We start from the raw sequence: 23,050 nt of genomic DNA on the forward strand, positions 1-23,050 counted from the left end.
TGATACCTGATTCCTTTAGCCATTCAATGTCCAGCAAGATCATCGTACCAACAGTGTGGTCAACTACGTCCCCAAACATGTGATAGCACAAATGATACTTCATATGGAGGATGTGCTGAAGGTTGTTTCTGTCCTGATGGTCAAGTGGTCAATGATCTTCAAGAATGTGTTACCACTACATATTGTCTTGGTATGTAAAGTGTGATAAGTTTTATTGCTCTGTGTTAAAACTTTTAATTTCTTGGTAAAAAAGTTTATTTGTATAGTTAATCAATGCATCATCCTAATATAATTCACATTTTGGTGTTAACCCCCAAAACCTTGAAATAAATGGAAAACGTTCCTCCTTGAAATACGTATTTGTGACCATATTTATGCTAATAAGGGGTCTTGTAGCTTTTCTGAATATCCACTAATCATAACTCCTGCTGTTTTTAACACATCACCATAAAATGTGACATACCTAGCAATACAGTAGTTCTATGTAGTACATCACTTCATAATGATACCATATTCACAACTGAAGTTATAGGATGCCAAGTACATGTAATTGGATAGACTATATGAACAAATCCAGTCACTTTTTAACTTTTCAGTGTGTGTTGTACGTATGTTGTACTACATACTTTTTTCAATAAGTTGTCTCAGTTGTTTACAGACACTATATCATTGTAGGCTTATCTGTAAGATTTACTCAAAGTACTTACAATGGATCTGAAGCAGATGGATATGTATCAGTATCAATTGAACTAGTAGGAGGTACAGCTGATGTTCCTTTTGATATCATGATAACTTCATCAGAACAATCACCAGTGTCTGCTGAAGGTATACAATACATGTGACCAAATTTTGGAGATCACCCATATGGGTGTATTTGACACCTAAATTGTTTAATGATTAAATGATAAGTGAAAATCCACTTGTTAATACTGTTAACAATTCCTTCAATTACAAGAAAGTTTTTGAAAAGTTCTTGTAAAACTGGGCCCTCCACTCATCCTAAACAATAATATTCTCATTACATTACGTGCGACTATGTGGGTTATTTTTCAAAGTTCAGTCACACATGTAGCACAGTGAAAACTACTCTGCTATGAATCGTTTTATGGAATTCATTCAACCAATATTTGTAGCTATTCCATTACAGAGTAGTTTTAAATCCCTTATTAATTAAGGTGGTTAATCGGGTACATGAAATTGTGACTTGTGATATTTCTGCACAGATTGTAGAAGTATAGATAGTAAAAATACCAGTAGATACACAAAGATTAAAAGTTCCACTGTTCATACATTGTGACATGTTTATTTCACATTCACAACAGGTGGAATTGATTTTAGCATTTCTCTACTGACTGCAACCTTCAACATCAACGTCACCACGATCACTGTTAATGTTTCTGTAATCATTGACACAACTTTTGAACAAGATGAGGAGTTCATATTAACATTAAGTGTACCAGCATCTATAGGTATATCAGTAGATGGTACTGGAACAGCTACAGCAAATATCATTAATACCATTGGTTAGTAAATTGTGTTTATCTGTTTACATATTTGTCAGTATGCAGTAGCTATGATCTTATGTAACAATGTTTAGTGTGTTCTATAAGTATAGGTTAGGAACCTAGACTGAGGCTCTTCGTGGCTTTAGAAACCGAGCGAGCGAGGTTTCTAAAACACGAAGAGCCGAGGGCGTGGTTCCTAACCAACTTAGAACATGGCTCGGTTTATTAACATTGCAAAATGTATTTAAAACTTTGTGACAGTGATCTGCTTACGATTGTGGGTGTGATAAACGTTTTGAAATCGTAGTTATTTTCAAAATGGCGGGACAGTTGAAGTTCAAGCCGTTTCAACCTATGAAGCCTCCTCCAGGTTGGAAATGCCCTAAACGATTTAAACTCGGGTTGGGAGAACCTTGGGAAAGTGAATCTGAATCTAGCAGCGATGGTGAAACTGATGTTAAGATGCGAACCAAGGTGCGAACTTTTGTGAGCCAGCAGAATACAAGTAAGCATTCTGTTGCATGGTTATTAACTGTGAAAAGTTTAACTGCACAGGTGTTGAAGTCAAGAAGACGTCGATAATTCACTCACAAGTGGCTAAGGAACTGTTTCCTGACCGCGTAGCCGACGACTTCCTTCTGCTTGCATCACAGCAGTTTGAGCGAGAGTTGAACAACTGTTCGTCTGTAGAACTTACTAAGGAAGAATTTCCCAATCAAGTTACTGATGACATTCTTCTTCTTACATCACAGCAGTTCGAAGGTAAACAATCTCTGCTGCGTCACCTGACTGATGGTGGACCTCAACCAACATTGTTTGAGGAAGGTAGTAAAAATGAAACTGTTAGCGAGACTAGTGGAGTGGTTAATAGAGGTAGTGTACGATATGGGTCACCAAAAACATCCAAGGAAGTTGAGGAAGCAAGGAAACATGGAATACCAGTCAAAACACAAGACCAGAACAAATGGGTGGGGAATATATGGCGTGAGTGGGTTCAATATCATTTGCAGTGTTCATGTGTTGAGCCTGAGGAAAAGGAGCACAAGCTACTTGAGGATTTCTGTAAAATGTCGAAACAAGCTATGAATTTTTGGTTAGGGAAGTTCGTACTTGAAGTGAGACAAAAAGATGGTAGGCCATACTCACCTGATACTCTTTATCAGATATGCTGTGCACTATTACGTTTGTAAGAGAAGTAGATAGAGCTGATGTAAATATACTAGCCAATCCTATGTTTTGTCAGTTTCGTGCTACTTTAGATGCACGCATGAAAGAACTGAAATCTACTGGCAATTATCAAGTGAAAAAAAGCTGAAATACTTACTGAGGAGCATGAAGATACTTTGTGGAAACAGGGGTTACTTGGAGATAAACACCCACAACAGCTACTAAACACATTGATATATTATATAGGTTTTTACTTTGCATTACGAAGTGATGTGGAGCATAGAAGATTGAGGTATTATCCCTCACAGATCCAGCTGTTTGAACCTACTAATGGACGGGCTTATGTAATGTACACAGTAGACGTGTCTAAATCAAATCAAGGTCTTGTACACTGCAGGCGGGAGCAAAAGCAAGTGGTTCAGTATGCTAATGATGATAATCCAGAACGTTGTTTAGTCAGGCTCTACAAGTTATACATGTCAAAGTGTCCTGAATATCGTCCAGATGGAGCACTTTATCTAAAGTCACTTGTTAAACCAACTGAACAATGTTGGTATCACAAAATACCTATTGGGCATAATTCATTACAGCAAACTGTTCGCAGATTGTGTGTAGCAGCAGGAATTGAGGGAAAGCTTACCAACCACTCACTTCACGCCACAAATACAACCAGATTGTTTGAAGCCAAAGTAGATGAGCAACTTATTATGCAAAGGACGGGGCATTCATCTAATGCTGTAAGGGCTTATAAGCGGGTTGGTGAGAAATTGCGGACTGTAACATCAGATGTGCTAAATGGTACTGTTACTACCACTAAGGATCAAGATTTGAAAGTAACACCAGATGAGAAGGTTAAGCAGCATGACAAGCCAGACAAGACTGAAAATCAAGAGAACATGGCTTCAGGGATTAACCTTGTTGGTGCAACTAATTGTACCATTAACATTAACTATCATCACTGATGTGTCATGTATGAATGGGCACGTTTGTCTACAGTGATTCTTGTACCTTTTTTAGCATTTTTTCACATTTTCATTATAACCCACAATCACATCTAACACACCATGACCTAGGTTTTAAATACAAATTGAATACCCTTGCATAGTGAGTTTTATCAATTGTCTGCAGGTTTCTAATAAAGTTAGTTAGAAACCTCCTACCAGGTTTCTTAGTGATATTAGAAACCTCATTAAATATCAAAGATCAAAGCATACTATCCATGCCATGTTCTAATGTTTATTAATGTTTGCATAATTCAGACTAATCCTCAGCAATGCTAGCAGCTATTACTAGTTCCTCTCTACATAATAAAATTTTTGTAATGTCTGTCCTTGGTTATAGTCCAAGAGCTGGAGGGGTCAGTCAGTACCATCTGAGCTGAATAAGGATCATTGCTTTTTTTGAAAAGGTATCCATCCCAATAACACAAAAATGCATGATAGCAATGTATTTGTGGTAGCTTCTGGTCATACTATGTAGATATAGTAATTACATGTAATTTAATATTATGCAAAATCATATTACTAGTTGCATAAACATTATTGTTCATTTTTAGAAGTCATAATCTTCTTCTAGGTCATCTTTAAGTTCATTTATAACATTTTCATCATCATCAGCATTATCATACTGACTGTCACAGTCCTGCAGTCTACACACTTCTGTACACTTGGGCCCATTAGTCATACAAATGCACCTTGGCAGCTCACACTTCTTTGCACAATTGCAAGCTAGAAGATCTAAAATATCTTGGGGTACTGGTTGACCAGTCATCCAGTGTATCACTAGTTGAGTGTCTGATCCTTCTATTTCAATCTTCCATCCCCTGCCTTCAGGACTTGGAATACTAGGGTTCTGTTCCAAACATCTTTGCCATGTGACAGCCTTAAAATTTGATCAAAGAGCATGCTGAACTAAGCAATCTTTGCAAGATGGAAGTAGATGGCTTTCAACCTCACCCTTCTTGGTGCAGAGCAGATGATACCTTAGCTCAGTGACTTTAGTACAAGATGTCTTGGGAGCATAAAGGTGGCACTTGAAATGCTCAAGCTTGTTCATCAATTCTAATGACATATCCCACTCTCTACCCATTTCCATAAAGTTATCTTGGTAATCTTCGTTGTGAGTCAGCATCTTTAGAGCTTTAGTTTTACCTTTACCAGCAAATGCACTGACATTGTCATACCCAGTAAATGTGTGCATACCAATTAGAGCTTGGAATGCAGATATTTCCACACCAGAACCAACTTTTTGATGTCTATAACTCTTTTCCTTATTTTTGTGCTGCACTTCTGAAATAAGGGTACTCCAATGACATCATGGAAAGCTAACATGATGAAAACATCTGTATCGTCTGAGCAGATAACTACAGCCTGACAACCATTGTTTGCTGCATGAGTAGCATGTAGCAAAAGGCGTCCATCAGCTTCTTCTTGATTACACTGTAGACTAGTGGTGTGCGATATCAGGATTTTTATTTCGATATGTTATCGATACGATATTGGGGTAAATATCAAAATTTCGATACGATTTTCGATAATTTTTAATTGTGTGGGTGGTATAATTGCGTGGGCGGCCGATATTTATAAATGTGCTTGAAATACAATTTACACACAAACTATTGCATAAAACTAATAATAAGCCTAGAAAACTGGTAGACAAGTTTTTAAAGTGGCTAGATAGTACAGAACCAACCTTCATTTCTAGCGTGATTGCGCAATCACACACTAAATGCTGTAGATTTATCGAAATATTCTTCAATGTTTCGATAATTATCGCAAAATATTACCTTTTCGATAAATATCGAAATCTGCTAAAGCAGTATCGAAAATCGATACGATAACGGTATCGACAAAATTATCGCGAAATCGATATTTTTTCGATATATCGCACATCACTACTGTAGACATGGTACTTGCACACATTCCTCTGATGTAATTTTGAACAAACCTCTCTAATGGAAGCATACAAAACTTTCTCACCCTGTTGTTCTCTGTGCTGTGTACTCTTCCATTCGCTTACTAAAAAGGCAATTAAGCTGGTTTTGTTAGTGGTTATTGACAAGAAATTCATCCATTGCCTTACGATCTGTGTATTAGCAATGTTCTGAAACTAATTACCAGTCTCTTCACCTCTCGCAGCAACCTCTCACTATTTTTGATTGAATTTTCTTTGTATGTGTCAAAAACAACATCAATTCTCTTTTTATGTTTTCCTTCTCTCAGCACCATTTGTAATACTGCAGTAGCAACATCACCAAATGTGACCGAATTTGACAAAACAATGTTTCCACCTACATCCAATTCACTGACTTTAACCATCTGTAACTTGACTACTCAGTAAGCTATTGACCTAAAATTTTACACAATTCTTTCATAGCATTGTAAATTCCAGATTAAAATTTGAAACTAATGGCATACTCCTACGTACATTGAGTTATGGTGATTTGAAGTCATAAAAATGGATATGTGTGGAAGCCTTGTTTTGTCAACACAAATGAAATTTGCTCACCTTTGACCTTTTGCACTAAGCTCATTCCGTCTAAGATCAATGCAAAATGTGACCCATTCTGGGAAAACCGGTCTTACCGACTATTTAAAAGTATCAAGAAACGCTGATTTTAAAAAATTAGTGTGCTGTAGCTCACCAATGGTTGAAGCTATGTGTACCAAATTTTCACATGTTTTACACCAATTCCTTACCTTCCAGAGCATCCACTGTGCAAGTAGCCAACAACTAAGTTTCCCACCATTTTAGATAGTTTTTAAACTGAGGTTGACTGTATCAGGTAAACTGCAAAAGGGGTGGGAGACAGGGGGCCTGAAAGGCAAGCAAGATGGTGTTCAAATATTGAAAAGGAAGGAGTAGGGATGAATTAGGCCAAGTTTTGGGCCATTGAGGTCTCAAAATTGGCTAAAATGAAATGAAATTCACAGCAGAGGTACTTATTCAACACCACAGAGCTGTGCACCCACATACAGTCATCCCCAGGCTGACCAGAGCTCCGTTAAGACCCCACAACGCACTTCAGACTTGGGAAATGCAGCCAGCAAAACCAGACCACTCAAGTCTAGCTGATTTTTATTGTGGAATTAGATAGTTTATTCACTCATGTAGCTGTATTTCCTGGGTGAAAAATTGAATCTGCTGACATGGACAATAAGACCGGTTTTCTCAGACTGGGTCACAAATTATCTGGTAACTGATCAACCGGGTGCTAAAGTGCTTTGAAGAGATGTTGCTAAGCAGTTTTATTGGTTTTTCTAAGCAATCCATCTGGTGTGGACAAAGCCCAAGGTAATGGTCCAAGGGGATGGGACAGAATATCTTCCATCTTGAGGTTGCACCCTTGAGCAACACAATAATTCTCCCAAAAAGAGATCTGTCTGCCTTCAATATAGCTACTCTGCCACTAGATTTCACTTGCTTCCTTTTACACAGGCTGCTAAAAGATTTTAACTTGTTCAATACTATTGGGTCATAAAATTTCTTTACTGGAGGATCTTTTTCTAGACGCTAATCTTTAAAATCTGAATAACATTGCTGACCAATATCATGTACCTTCATCAGATTAGAAGCAACTTCTCTAGGGGCTTTCGATATACTCAATAGATACGTAACTAAATCCAGTGGTACAGTACCTCCTAGAGTCTGAGTATCTTTGTTCACAGTCACCTCAGTAGCTTGATCCAGTATCCAGTCTATAAGAGTGGCCTACTAAACACTCTGACAAGATTGAATTAAAACAGCAATTTGATGGGATATCAGACCAGAGGTACTATGTGGTTTTTGAAAAGTAAGTATAGGGTCAATAGGTGTGGCCTACTAAACAGACTGACAAGATTGAATTGTCAAATCCCAGCACAGCAATTTTATGGAATATCAGACCAGAGCTACTATGGTTTTTTGAAGAGTAAGTATCCAGTCTCTGCATGGGTGTGGCTTACTAAACACACTGACAAGATTGATAATTAAATCAATAATTTTATGTCAGACTAGAGCTACGTACTAGCTATATGGTTGTTTGAAGAGTCACTATCCAGTCGTTAGAATAAGCTGAAAGAATGAACCATTAACATAAGTACATTTTGTTACCATGGTTACTGTCAATGGGCATGGTTTAAAAACCACATTAGTAGGATGTAAATTATCTAAAAATATCATAGTAAAGTTATGCCAAAATTAAGCCCAACTGCTTGTCTGAAAGTGCTCATATTCGCATACATATGTGGCTCATGTTGAAATTGGGGTGTGGTGAAAATCATGCCATAAAAACCACAAGCTACCACATCATCAATGCTATCATAAAATTTTCAACTACTGGGATGTATACCTTCTCAAAAATGAACATGAACCTTATTCAGCAAAGATGGTGTCGACAGCCAAAATTTTGATGCCTAGCTCTTGGACCATTAACCTCCACATTCAGGCGAATTCAGTGGCTAAAAACTATTTTCTACAACTAGCCAAATCTGAGAGCGGGGGGGGGGGTTTGTTACACACGTAAACAAAAATTGCATTTATGTTTGATGTATATACATATTGTACTCTATAATTACTGTTGTGATTGTCTAATAGCTAAAGTAGGGAAGAGTGAACTTGTGTAGTGAAGTGTCAGTGGATGGGGAAGGCTTTGGGGGGGGGGGGGGGGACATACTGTCCCAGGAAATTTTTGAAATATAGCTGTGATGAGATTGAATCTGGAAATAATTTCAGAGAAATGACTGAAATATGGATGTTTTAAGGAAATGGTGAATTGAAAGGATGAAAAGAACTACGTATAAAGGCAGCATAGTTACAGAGTTTGAAAATAGTTTTTTAGAATAAACTATTGTTTTATTAGCTACAGTAGATTATATAGGGCAATTTTAATCGTGGACTGTAATAAAAGTAACTGTGACTATAGGCTGAATCGTAAGGCAATCTCTAGTGGAGTGGAGAAATTTAAAAAAAAATAGCAATCTTAAGATAGGATCTTAAGGTACTTCTAGCCAAATCCCTGTAAAAGAGATTTAAGCTGCACACACGTGCACATAATAATATTATACATAACTTTGAGGTTATACTTTTCTGTGGTGCAGCTTGCTATTTTAGCCTGACTTTCCAAATGACCATTTACAACTAGCCAAAAGTCACTTACAACTAGCATTTTGGCCACAACTAGCCCCTTTTTTTAGCCCCTGGGTGAATTAGTGATACTTACTACCACAACCTTATACATAATTAAGTAGTAGTATTTATAAAGTAGTTCTAAAGCAGTGGTACTGAAATGCTGCTAGTATTAGTGCTAATGTAACGAGAAAAAATAGATCTTTGTTTAATTGTAATCTCTTACACTCCGTTCACACTATCCCGGGCTAATAAGTTCGGGTAAAACCCATCCTACTGAACCCGAGTTGGCTCTTGTTCACACTGGCAATAAAATCCGGGTCGAGTAGCTTGATTAGTATAATTTAAACGCGTACGATTTTAATTAACTAATTTGACGCTTATTACTGAGATGCTGTGGGTCAAACGATTAAAGCGAAGGCAGCAGAAAAGGACGTACCAGCATTGGAGTACTGCTTTACTTTTTACAGTATTGAGTGCTGCTTGGCATGGCTTTGTGAATGCTCCAATTGAATGAATTGCTTGGACTCTACCAAAGTAATTAGTCACGTGACTACTTGCTAATTATTTGCTATGCTGACAGGCACATACAGTAGTTAAAATGATACTAGTGATATTAGCTACTTTGTATCCATTGTGCATGGTTACCTAGTGATTTAATTCTTCTACTCATGTAGCTTTACATAGCTGGTAACTTGTGCTTTTGTTGTAGATCTGTTCATTGGTGGGATCATATTGTTTTGGAAACCTTCTCTCCTCGAGATTGGCTTCAAAATTTTCGTTTAAGTAAAGATACTTTTGATCATTTGTGTGCTGAGCTGACACCACACATACAGTACCAGGACACTAGACTACGGGATGCAATAACAGTGAAGAAACGTGTAGCAATTACATTATGGACCCTATCATCGCCGGCAGAATACAGAACTGTGTCTCATTTATTTGGTGTTGGTAGGTCTACTGTTTGTGAAGTTGTTCACGAGACTTGTAAGGAAATAATTGACCATCTTCTTCCAAAGTATATATGTTTCCCATCTATTGAGCAGCAACAACAGTACATTGACAATTTTGAAAGTAAATGGGGTGTACCTCAGTGCCTTGGAGCGATTGATGGTTCACATATACCAATTTCTCCACCAGCATTGTGTCATACAGATTATTATAATCGCAAAGGCTGGTATTCTGTGTTGGTGCTAGCAGTTGTTGACTACAAGTTTTGTTTTCTAGACATTTACACTGGGTGGCCGGGCAGTGTACATGATGCCCGTGTACTAGCCCATTCCACTTTTTACAAGAAAGCTACTGTTGGACAGTTGCTGTCACGTGCAACAAAACCAATCAATGGAGTCAATGTACCAGTGTTTGTTATAGGAGACTCAGCTTATCCAATGCAGCCATGGTTGATGAAGCCTTATAACCAACCCAGTATTGACAGTGCTGACAAGAGAACGTATAATTACAGGATATGTCGTGGGAGAATTGTAGTTGAAATTGCTTTTGGCAGGTTAAAGGCCCGTTGGCGACAACTGCTGAAAAGAAATGATATGCTGGTAAAGAATGTTCCTAATATTGTAGCATCTGCATGTGTGCTTCACAACATGTGTGAGATTCATGGGGAAGCAATAGATGAATCTTGGCTTAATGACAACCAGCCTGACTTACCTCAGCCAGACAAACGTCCACACAGTGCAGTTGCTGGTGGATCAACAGCAATTAGAGATGCTTTAGTCCATCATTTTAATAGTTAGCTAATACATTAACTGAACTTTTTAATGATTTAACCTTTAATCATTGTATAAAGGGCACGTATACATAGCACTCAATCATTGTACTGTGCTAAGTAGTTACTAAAACTTAAATCAGTTAAATCCATCTACTTGAGTTGCATCATCGTCATAGGGTTGGTAATATGATCCTGAAGGGTACTGAGTAGATGTTGCAACTGGAGGTGGATAAGGTGGCATGTTATGACTCCGAATGAGTGACAACATCATCTGCAGCATCTTCACCTGAAACTGCTGTGCCTCTCTTTGCATCTTTATCTCCTTATCAAGCATCTTTTCTTCCATCCGCAACCTTTTCTCTTCCAATTCTATATATCGTTCCTCATTCTTTTCTTGCACTGTCAACATCTCTTTCACTACTCCATTCATGACGAATTCAAACTGATCCCCCCTTGTTTGTTTCTTCTTTTTGCTCTTATTAGTATTCTCTCGAACTGGTTCAGTAGCACTTTCTGTTGATGCAGATGCAACTGTTGCTGTGTCACTAGCACTAACATCACCGAACAAAGTTTCATCTACCTCACTTATGTCTTCCCTAGCATCAGAGCTTTCATCATTATTCTCTTGACGCTGACCCAAAGTATCGACTACAGTTTCTGGAATAGTTGTAGGCCTGTGACCTAGTATTCTATCCATTTGATCAAAATATGGCCACTCTACCTCTTCGCTCCTTCCTTGTTCTGTCTCATGTAGTCTGTCTTTAATTCGTCTGTATTCTTTCTTTAGCTTCTTGACTTTTTCACGGCATTGTTCAAATGTTCTTTGAAAGCCAACTTCATTCATCCTTCGGGAAATTCGAGTGTAGACTTCCCTGTTTCGGTGACATCCTTCAAGTTGAGCTTGAATATTATCCTCGCTCCTAATCTCAATCAATTTCAGCGTCTCTGAACGGCTCCAAGAAGCCATGGAACAAGGCTCGTCCTCAACGTGACAAAAACCGCCAGAATGGAATTATCTCTATAGTGCGCTTAATCAGCTGTGGAATGATAATCAAACTCGGTTCCTGCTTGGTTTGTGTTCACATTACGTCTCAGCTCGAATCGACCTGGGCCAGCCTACCTTGTATTGGGGTGCCAAGTTCAGCCCAGTTTGGCACAGTTCAATCCATTCACACTGCAGCTTATTCCGTGCCATGCCGTGCCCTACCTGGGTCAAGTGAGTAGTGTGAACGGGGTGTTAGATTCTATTTTATAGTTATCTAAACTTTATCCAATGGTAATTAGGCATTAACAGTACAAGTACTGTATGTACAAACCATCTTTATTTCTCTAATTCAGCTCCAAATGTCACCTTCAACCAGTCAGCATACAGTACAAATGAAGTGAATGGGTTAGTTACAATTGTACTAATTCTCAGTAACCCATCAACAACTGATATTACTGTACAAGTGTTAACTACTGATGGATCAGCTACTGGTTAGTATGGGATAGGTGAAATTTATGATAAATTACAATACTATAACAGGAGGAGGTGTTGATTATGATACTGGACCATACAGTGTTACATTTCCAGCTGGAAATACTAATGTTTCATTTGATATTAACATTACTATTGATAACTTACTGGAGGATGATGAAGAGTTTCATATCACCATTGATCCATCCTCTTCTGGTGTTATCATCAGTTCACCTCATCAAGCTACTGTTACCTTTGCGGATACTGACTGTAAGTTGCTACACTGTTAAAACAATATGAATGCATTTTAATGTTAAACTAAAATAATGGGGCAAAAGCATTGTATACTTACTGTTTGTACAAATTTATGAGGCAAAGCATAAGAAGAAATATTTTAACTTTCTAGTGACTTACTAACTGACTTATTTCTATATTATACAATACACTATGCTGAATTGTAAAGATATTGGGTTTTCCTGTCAAAAATATCGCCCTACAATCAACCTCACCTTTGCTTCACGTCAGCTTCAAAGTATTGGTTAGGCATATTGTGAACCCAGTGATTCCTTGAAAGCAACCCCTAACAATTCCAATACGTTTCTATGAAATCAAAATAAGTCATTCTGTTATTGATTAACTATGTAACTGACTGACGAACTGAGCAACTGATGCCATCTATGTTAGTGGCCAGTACTGACCAAAGTTCAAAGTAATTGCTTTTTAAAATCTAAAGATATGATTCATCAAAGATGGTAAATTGGGATGTGTGAGAGCATCTCTATTATCATCTCATCTGGAGAATTTCATCTCTGGATCTCTATTAGAGCTTTTTGATGTTTTTCTACGTCTATTAATAATCTGCAAAGAAATTATTTAAGTATATTGTGCTTTTACAGGTTTTTGCTATTGAATTTGTCACTTTTACAATTGACTTTGTCCTGTTGCATTTAAATTCATCACTTTAGCAGAAGAATTTGTCACTTTTGCTATTGAATTTGTCACTTTTGCAATTTAATTTGTCACCTTGTCAATTAATTTTGATGCACTTGCAGTAGCATGGAGGCTATTGCATTAGAGTTCAATTAGAGCTCAGTATTTTTTCCTGGCTATGCCACTGTTCATCATGTTTGCAAGAAATTACATCACAATTAAATAAGTGAGCAGCTGGCTAACCAAGAAATCTACGCGAAGCAGCCAAAATGATTGATGACTAACAAGAAATTTCAGTACTTAGTTTTATTCGTTACTTAATTTGTCTACAGCATTGTTTGATAAGGATTCCTACTACTGTAGTTCACTGCTGATAGACGTTATGCTGTCAGGTATGCACCCAAAATTTTAACCTCTAGATATCCAGTGTTTCCTTTAGAAACAGCTTCAGATGTATGCCAACAATAACTTCCCAAAAGAAAGTCTCTTTTATCTTGACCTGTATATAGAACAAACAATCAGACATGACAAATTTCCTGCAAATACAACTAACATAATGCAAAAGCACTCCAACCACATCAAATTAATTTGCCAAAGTGATGAATTCAATTGCAAAAGCGACAAATTCTACTGCAAAGGTGACAACTTCAATCAATTGCAAAATGGGACAAGGTCAATTGCCAAGGTGATGAACTCAATAGCAAAAACCTGTAAATTTAAAATTTGGTAGTAATGCATATTGTGTCCATTATTAATCTTGCTTTCTTTCTTGCATATACATTGCACATAAATTGTATTTTCAAAAATCATCCATATATCTACTGGCATAACGTTTGCTTACGTTTTGTGCTTTTAATAATGCTAGCATAGTCCCTAGTGGGATAGCATAATAAAACCCCCTTGCTGGCGAGAAGTCAATGATTAAGTACAAGCTGAATGCAGATAAGATCCCAGATGTTGTGGCACTTTTACTGCATGCCTAAACGGCATGTTATGGCGGATCAAGTCACACTGGGTCTGGGTTTTTTTCCTGCATTCTTCAATGTTTTAGTTATATGCTTCTTAGCCTCCCTATAGTAGGATAGCACTTAATATTAAAGAATAGTCTGCCTAGGGACTAGATTAGGTTTTGACATAAGACCTGTCACAGTCAAGTAATTAGGACTACCAGTTCATGACATTGTTGCAGTAAATCTGTACTATAACATGGCTAAAAGAATATCGTCTGTGAAATTGCTTGTTTACGAGTATTGATAAATGCCAGTGTAATTTTAGAGTTTTGTAGCTTGACAATTTTTAAAGGACTGTACATTTACCAAATTTCCGCATGTTTTGTACCAATTCCCTGTGTTCTAGAGAATGCACTGTAGAGGAGGTGTAAACAGTCAAGTTTCCTACCATTTCATACACTGTTTTCGTAAAGTTTTCTCTATCATGTAGAGTAGGCTCCCATAGGGGTGATATAGAGTGTAGTGCTAAAGGTTATTTTTACAAAATAAAGGAAGTATCAGTGAGTATGAATTATGCCAAGTAATAATTCAAGGCCACAACTCACTGAAAGGAATATTACAGAACAGGTCTATATCCAACACCACAAAACTTTTAAGCCTTATACAGCCAACTCCTGATTGGTCTAGGCATGTATGCAGGCAGATTGGTCTGAACTCCATTAAGGCCCCCAACTGCCTGTAAGGCTCAATGCTGGGCTTGAAAATAGCAGCCAGCAAAAACAGACTGTTAAACACTGATTAATTTTGACAATAAAATTTGTGATGTATGTATGTGTGTAGCCATGTGTTTATAATAAAGAGTAAAAACCTGCTGTCGTTGGTAATCGATCAGTTTCCCTGATTGAAATTCCTAATACTTTTTAACTTAATGTTTAAAAAGTGTGAACAAACTGCATAATTATTTCATTTGTATCATGCAGGTGTCAGTGTCAGGTTTACACAGGACAGGTTCTTTGGTTCTGAAACTGAAGGATCCATGTTACTATCATTAGAACTAGTAGGAGATACAGTCAGTATTCCATTTGATGTTAGTATTACGCCATCAGAACAATCACCAGTGTCTGCTGAAGGTAATAGTGTAATATCATTACATGTTGATGATGTAGTGTTTGACCAACAGGTGGTGCTGACTTTAACACTACCAGACTAGTTGCTACATTTGATGTTGGAATGACTATGAGTAGTGTTAATGTATCACTGATCAATGATGATGTTGTTGAGGGAGATGAAGATTTTGTATTAACATTAAATGTATCATTGTTTGATGGAAGAATATCACCTGGTGATCGTAATACTACCACAGGAGTTATCACTGATACAACCAGTAAGTGTTACTGTACAATAGTTTAGCATAGCCGAATGTTTTAACCCTTAATTAAATCTGCAAGTAACTTTTAGTAACAATGTACTGAAAATGCATATGCTAATATCATCTTTTACACATGCTCTCAAACAAAGCACCATAACTGTCAGACAAATAACTCCATGACTACACAATTTATGCTATTACATTTGTGAAAATTAATAAAACAGTACCTATGGATTTACCTTTCGAAAAAAAAGTGGGCCAAAACTTGCCTAGAAACCTATTAGAAACAACGTGTATGCAATTGAACACACATAACATACCTTCATAAACTAATTCATAACTCACTCCCAGTTTACTGTATCAAGCTAAACTAAACACTAGTAGCTTCACCATTCATTGGAGAATCATGGCATATAAACTTCATGCAAATCAGACATTTATAAAAATGGCTGGTAGGCCATGCACTTATGAGGTGGGGGAAGCCAGACTTTGATCTTCAGTGCACCGTAACAAGTGAGTGAATGTTGTTACAATGATGATTCATTGTTGTTTAAGTAGACAAATGAATATAATTTCAAGTGATAGATGGTTTTTGGACTGATGTAGTTAGACAAGCTTCATACACTGCCTGTTTAGAAGCCACCAATAGTCATCCATTTATAATAATAATTGTGCATATTCCAAACTTTATAAAAAATGCCTATAATTAAGGGTTAATGATAACTTTGAAATCACTTATTATAAATATTCATTATATTATATTATAGTGTTGGTGATAAGTTTCACATCTGAACAATTCACTGGAACTGAATCATCAGGATTGGTAGAAGTGATGGTGATGATGGAGGGAGGAACATCTACGAGTCCCATTAGTGTAATAGTTACTCCTTCTGAACAATCACTAGTATCAGCAACTGGTAAGGCATTAAGACTGAACCTATAATGTTCAAAATTTTACCTATTATCCCTCCCAAAATTTCTTACATTTTTCTCTTTTATTCTTGTATCTAGCCGATTATTCCTCATTTACTTTCAGTAGCTAGTTGCTGAGTTTTCAAGATGCTGATATAAGTACAGTAGCTATGCCATAATTTATCATTAATAACCATAAACGAAGCATTCCATTTTATACATCATTTTTCTGTCCATAAGTAGTTGTAACAGATTTAGAATAGCTTTCTGCAGTAAAAATTCAAGAGCTTTCAAATATGTGACCCAGTCTGACAAAACCAGGCTTATCGCCTATTTAAAAGTATCGAGAAATGTCGCTTTTAAGTATTTAGCATGTTGTAGCTCGCCAATGGTTGAAGCTATGTGTACCAAATTATCACACGTTTTACACCAATTCCTTACCTTCCAGAGCATCCGCTGTGCAAGTAGCCAATAACTAAGTTTCCTGCCATTTTAGTTAGCTTTTAAACAGAGGTTGACTGTATCAGGCAAGCTGCAAATTGGGTGGGAGGTGGGGGCCCTGGAAGGCGGGGCCCTGGAAGGTGGGGCCCTGGAAGGCGGGGCCCTGGAAGGCGGGCAAGATGGTGTTCAAAAATTGAAAAGGAAGGCCAAGGGATGCGTTAGGCCAAGTTTTGAGCCATTGAGGTCTCAAAACTGGCTAAAATAAAAGGAAATTCACAGCCGAGGTACTTATTCAACACCACAGAACTGTACAGCCACATACAGTCATTCCCAGGCTGACCAGAGCTCCATTAAGGCCCCACACCACACGTACGGATTGCCACTGGACTCAGGAAAAGCAGCCAGCAAAACTAGACCACTCAAGTCTAGCTGATTTTAAATGTGGAATTAAATAGCTTATTCATGCAGCTGTGTGTCCAGGGTGAAAAATCAAATCTGCTGACATGGGCAATAAGACCGGTTTTCTCAGACTGGGTCACATATTAGTATATTAAAACTTTAGCTATAGCTATATGTTAAGTTTGTTAGATAATAATATCAAATTATGTTCAAAGACATGAAGAAGTTACAGTGGTATAATTGTACAAGTATCAGAATTACAGACAATTATGCAGTTAAATTCCTGATGCTAGCTGCAGATTGTTAACATGAAATGATCTGACCGATCAATATTATAGTATGAGAATTATCATAGTATATTGATCTTTAGGAGGCTTTGCTGCCAGCAATCATATAATCATACACTACAATAGTAGTGTATAGTACGAACCACAAAGGAGTGGGCATGGCCCACAAAATAAAATCACCCAAAAAACAGACTCAATTTTCCGTGACGATGATGAGGCGGTATTGGTTAGGTAAAACTAAGCCCAAACAAACTTTCAGATCAACCCAAAATGCTTTCAGATAAACTCAAAATGCTTTTAACAAGTTGCTACGGGATTTAAAGAAATATAGATTTAACAGAATTTTCTACTGACTGAATGAGTAAGCAACTGACTGACTGACTGACTTATGCCTTCAGAAAAGTGTAACTCGTTAACAGCTAAGGTTACGAGCTTGATGTTGTCACTGTTCGATGTCGCTTTAGCCTGAGAGGTGTATTTTGGTATACCACACTACGTACAATGCATCTTCATGGACTTACCAGTGTCCTCCTTTGTGTCCCATTCATCTTTGCTGACAGCAAGAAGTGTGGATTTGGTGGTAGCATGTGATGGCTTCCCTTCATAATAGAAATCATCCGTATTTTTGATAGTGGTTATTTCAATTGCAGAAGTGCTTTTCAAACAGTTTTATTTGTACTGCTGTGTAATGGGCTGACCATAGCCAAAAACGACGCATAATGGATAATTCACTTTTCAGATGATAATTGATATAACTGTGGCATGTGGCACCATTTCTTTTAGTATGCGTGGGTTGCAGAGGTGCTTTTTGAACAGGTCTTGATTCGTACTACTGTGTAATGGGTCGAACATAGCTGTCACCAAAGTGTAATGGATACTTTACTTTTCAGATGATATAGCTGGGATGCGAGGTGCCATTTCAGATGCAGTATGCGTAGGTTCACCAGTCATAATAACCGTTACAAAAAAGTTAACAAACAAGTATACAGAAAAATTTGGAATTATGAACTAGAGTAGGGACCATAGCACATCGATAAAAAGTACTGAAACAAGCTGGAGTAGTGCACGATGTTAAATCACAGTAAAACAATAAGAAGTGCTATATCCCTACTGTACTCAGTATAATGGACAGTAGGGATATGACACTTCTTATTGTTTTACTATAATTTAATATCATGCACTACTCCAGCTTGTTTCAGTACTTTTTATTGATGTGTTATGGTCTGTACCATAGTTGAAAATTCCCGTGTACTTGTATATACAACTAGTATATCAAAAATTATAAATGTAAAAACGAAGTAGGGTTTCAAGCGATACAAAGTAGTGAAACAAGAGATAAAGCAATGGTAGCTATTACAGCATAGCTCAGTGTTACCATGCCAAAGAAGGGATTTAACACTAAGCTATGCTGTAATAGCTACCATTGCTTCATCTCTTGTTTCACTACTTTTTATTGCTTGAAACCCTACTTCATTTTTAAATTTATATTTGTGACTGGGCCTGCGAAAATAGGGCATGTGGGCACATGATTTTTGCCTACTTTTTCCAACTTTCATCACTCATAACTTTTTGTATAATTATGCTATGGCAATGCAAGTTTCAGCTCTTAGAAAGTATTTAATTGGCTTTATGATGCAAGTTACAGAAAGTAAACATTCTGTTCCAGTAGTGAGATATTATCTGTAGAGCAACAGGGTATAGTTTGTGCCCACATGCCCTGTTTTTGAAGGCCCAGTCACAATTTTTAATATACTAGTTTGTTCAGTTTTTTGTTAAAGCATACAGCTAGCTATAAACACAGTTTTACTAGTGTGACTGCTGTATTAGAGTATCTCGAGTCAGCCTGCAAAGATGTGTGCTTACCCAAAAAGGGGTGTGGTCATCATGGTTTCGATTGATTATTAGACTAGAGTATCTCTAATCAGCATACCAAAAGTGTGTGGTCACAAATACAGCTAGCGTAAAGGGGCATGGTCATTGCGGTCTCGATCGATAGATTGATAATAGTAGAATAAAGAATGGGGGTGATCTTGTGACCTATCGTGGAGTACTGGTACCACCGTACAGTAGCATAGTCTAAGAGCCTTAAATAATTTTGTGGCGTCTATTATGCTGCTTAAAGAAAGTGTTGATATGGAAAATTAACGCCTTGATATGGTTTCGTTGGATGAAGAAGAAGACAAGCAGCCTGATTGAAGATAAAAGAAAAGACAAGGCACACAAGGTGCACACGGGTATCACTCTTTTCACCCTATTTCATATCCCTATAGAACTTAGACAAAAAACAGTATCCGAAAAGGCGAAAAAAAAGTGGAATCTTGACTGAACCTGGGATTCCAGTGTGATAGTCCAGTGTACTACTGATTATGCAACTGCTGCTAGCTGAATTGATTCCCTTCTTTCTATCCCATAAATGTGACTCAAGACATAAGCTGTATATAGTAAGAAGAACCTAACCGTAAAGGTGAAGAAGAAACCAAAGCTGAACTCTAACCCTAACACATCTTACTACTAGACGCTTCTCCTAAAGTCGACTACTTGTGGCAACTACTGGACGCTTCCCCTAAAGTCAACCACTCGTGGCAACTACTGGACACATCCCCTAAGTAGACTACTCGCAGCAACAACTAGATGCGTACCCTAAAGTCGAAGAGGGAGAGCAATAATTACAGTAGGAAGTGTGGATGCTTTTAAGCTTATATAATATTACATAAGGGTTATGAAAGGTGGTGAAAAGAGTAAAACCCGGGTGCACACTCATCGTAACCCCAAAAGGCACATCCCACCGGTGAGTTTGTTGTTGTGGCGTAAAATGGTAACCATGTACTGTTTCGTTTGGGCTCTAGGCTTGCGATTGTGGTCAGTGAGTGAGTGAGTGAGATGAAATTTCGAGTTTTGACGATTTCTTTTAAATTCTATATCCGGCCGCAAGTAAGCGTTTTCTTGTTTTTTAACACTACATTTGATGTTAGATAGACTAATATTATTCCGTAAAGGTGATTTTCATCGCTTAAGTAGTTTCTAAGCTGGTTTTTAAAGGCATTATTTTTGGCAGCTCGCTTCACTTTTGATGCAAACCCTACTTAAACAGTACTACCGTACTGTTTGATATCATTCTTAGTAGCTTGACCCTTTTTTCTACCTATTCAAGAAGAGACACACCCTTAATTCTATCCCGTGGGCATCTTATTATACCCGTAACCATCCTGTAATTCTGGAATTATTCTCACAAAATTGGTGACCTATTCTCATTATGCCAGCATAATAGGTGCAGGCCATAAGGAATACATTGATGTTTAGTGACTACTATACTCCAATAGGATCAGGTATTGACTTTGACTCTAATCCAATTACTATAACAATTGAAGCTGAATCAACAGAGGGTAGAGGTAACATATCAGTGAGCTGTGACAATGTGGTAGAAGGAGTGGAGACTTTTGATATGAATTTAACACTTGCTAGTGATAATCCTCTAGTGAGAGTAGGTAGGGACACTTCAGTTGGAAGAATCACTGATAGTACAGGTATGATAGTAGTATAATATATCTATGTTGATTATATATAATATCCTGTATAGTTGTGGTGAACATTGAACAGTCCAGTTATGAGATTAGAGAGAACAGTAGTGTAGTGACATTAACACTAACACTCAGTCAAGTATCATCTGAACCATTTGAAGTTGTAGGGACTACAATAAACATCACTGCTATAAGTAAGGGAATGAATTATCATCAGCAATTATTAAGTACTTAACAACTTCGTCTTCTGTGGTAGGTTACTAACTAGATAATGATCTATCGAAATACCTGCTCACTTACAGTGTACACACATCTTTATTTTAGTATGTCTCAAATGAATACCATGGATTATATGGTACATGCATTTCAATCATGGCTTATACAGCGTAACAAGCATGTGCTGTTAGGCCTGCAATAAACGGAGAAAAGAAAGCACACACATATATGTGTGGATACAAGCTCTGTTTAAGATATTTCAGTGACACATGGGTTTCTGAATACTGTATTCCTGACCTTTGTTTTGGCAATTGAATTCATTGCTTTTGTAATTGAATTCATTACTTAGGCAAATGAGTTAATCCCTTTGGTAATGGGCCTTATCCAAAACTACATGAAACCTTACAAGTGTTATATGTGACCGGGCCTGCGATAACAGGGCATGTGGGCACAAACTACACTGCATCACTCTACAGGTCATATCTCAGCGCTGGAACAGAATATTTGTATTTTGTTACTTGCATCATAGAGCCAATTAAATTCTTACTAGATGCTCAAAATTGCATTGCCATAACATAATGGTACAAAAAGTTATGAGTGATGAACGTTTGAAAAAGTAGGCAAAAATCATGTGCCCACATGCCCTTTTTTTCGCAGGCCCAGTCACATATACTATCCGTTTTATCAACGCTGTACATGTACTTTCGCTACATTTCCGCATCGTGTCCATGATATTTTAACTGGGAGTGTAGTTGTATAGGAGCCTATGGGAGAATGGCGGGTTAAGCGTATAAGAGTAACTCTAGCTTTATCAGACACAAGTATGTTGTTTTGTCATTAAAAAGATGTTTTAAGATAGCAAAACATCGTAGAAGTAGGCTTTTCGATAATGTGTGCTAATTAGAGTTGCAATAAAAATGATGTTATCGCATTAATCTAGCATTCGTCATTGTTTCAATTAGTAGACATCATTTGTACATGCTTCTACATTGCTAGTTACATGCAAACATAGTGCAGTTACAGTTGATTAATCAAATCTATAGAAGTTTCTAATTATCACACTCAGCAAATTAAACCTTCTTTTAGGCATCATTCCTGGGTTTCGCCATCTTCTAGAGCGCCGTATTTTAAAACCTCGAAATATCATACTTGTGTCTGATAAAGCTAGAGCTACTCTTATACACCTAACTCACCATTCTCCCATAGGCTCCTGTATGTAACACCCCCAGTTAAAATATCACAGATGCGATGCGGAAATGTAGCAAAAGTACAGCAGATAGTATACGGCACTTGTAAGGTTTCATTATAGTTTTGATAAGGACCATTGAATTTATCACTTTAGCAATTGAATCCATCTCGTTGGCACAAGAATTCATCATAATTAAATTGTCTTCAAGAAAGCAACCTTTCATCATGAAGTGAATCATTTTTGCCATGGAGAGTTACGCTTGAGACACTAGAAGGTGACAACTTAGGCCATAACGAGTTGTTATTCCGGTTGTTCCCGACCCTTTCTTGAACAGGCACTTATAATGCAACCAATAAGTGCCATGCCAAGAAAAGTAGTCTGGCCATGTGAAATTAGTCTGGCAAGTTAATTAGCTTGTTTGTAAGTGACCACGCCCATTGCTAATGGTGAAGTACAGTTGCGAACGTTGCTGAAGAAGCTGTAACGTAAGAATTATCACCTTATAAAGGGGAAATTGGAAACAATGGAAATGGAAACCGGAAATGGAAAATGGAAAACATAAAAGGTCAAATTGTCATATAAACTCACATTTAGTAGCCACCTTCTTGCAAAGACCACCTTTGTGCAAAGACCACATTGTAATTAGGCTCCGAAGATAGTTAAAGTATACTTAATGGCCTTATTAAAAAGATCACTTCTTAATCACCTTTTATAAGACCACCTCTGTACAAAGACCATGTGCACTTCTTCACATTGTAATAATAGCTAAGTTCCAAACATCACTTTACCAAAACAGCTAGGTTAGCTAAAATGGCTCTTGAGGTCATCTCCTTATGAGACCTTTGATCAGTGTGTTATAGTGTACTACAAGTTACTAACATAG

General features: G+C 37.4%; 2 protein-coding genes across 2 annotated transcripts in view; both read left to right on the forward strand.

The window, feature by feature from the left end:
* The window catches only part of LOC136247800 (uncharacterized), a 133,458-nt gene that overhangs the window by 81,504 nt on the left and 28,904 nt on the right, over window positions 1-23,050 (forward strand). Inside the window, exons 7-16 of the mRNA XM_066039624.1 lie at window positions 20-190; window positions 676-825; window positions 1,323-1,523; window positions 11,839-11,976; window positions 12,026-12,226; window positions 14,817-14,966; window positions 15,017-15,220; window positions 15,973-16,122; window positions 20,565-20,768; window positions 20,822-20,956. Of these exons, the coding sequence (XP_065895696.1) occupies window positions 20-190; window positions 676-825; window positions 1,323-1,523; window positions 11,839-11,976; window positions 12,026-12,226; window positions 14,817-14,966; window positions 15,017-15,220; window positions 15,973-16,122; window positions 20,565-20,768; window positions 20,822-20,956 (1,704 nt within the window). The remainder of the gene's footprint in view (window positions 1-19; window positions 191-675; window positions 826-1,322; window positions 1,524-11,838; window positions 11,977-12,025; window positions 12,227-14,816; window positions 14,967-15,016; window positions 15,221-15,972; window positions 16,123-20,564; window positions 20,769-20,821; window positions 20,957-23,050) is intronic.
* LOC136246594 (uncharacterized) lies at window positions 1,806-3,016 on the forward strand. The gene is made up of 2 exons (XM_066038113.1): window positions 1,806-2,010; window positions 2,061-3,016. Exons 1-2 carry the CDS (start codon window positions 1,824-1,826, stop codon window positions 2,693-2,695), a joined length of 822 nt encoding a protein of 273 aa, XP_065894185.1. The 5' UTR covers window positions 1,806-1,823; the 3' UTR covers window positions 2,696-3,016.

Source organism: Dysidea avara, chromosome 2, assembly GCF_963678975.1.
Source record: "Dysidea avara chromosome 2, odDysAvar1.4, whole genome shotgun sequence".
Taxonomy (NCBI): Eukaryota; Metazoa; Porifera; class Demospongiae; order Dictyoceratida; family Dysideidae; genus Dysidea; species Dysidea avara.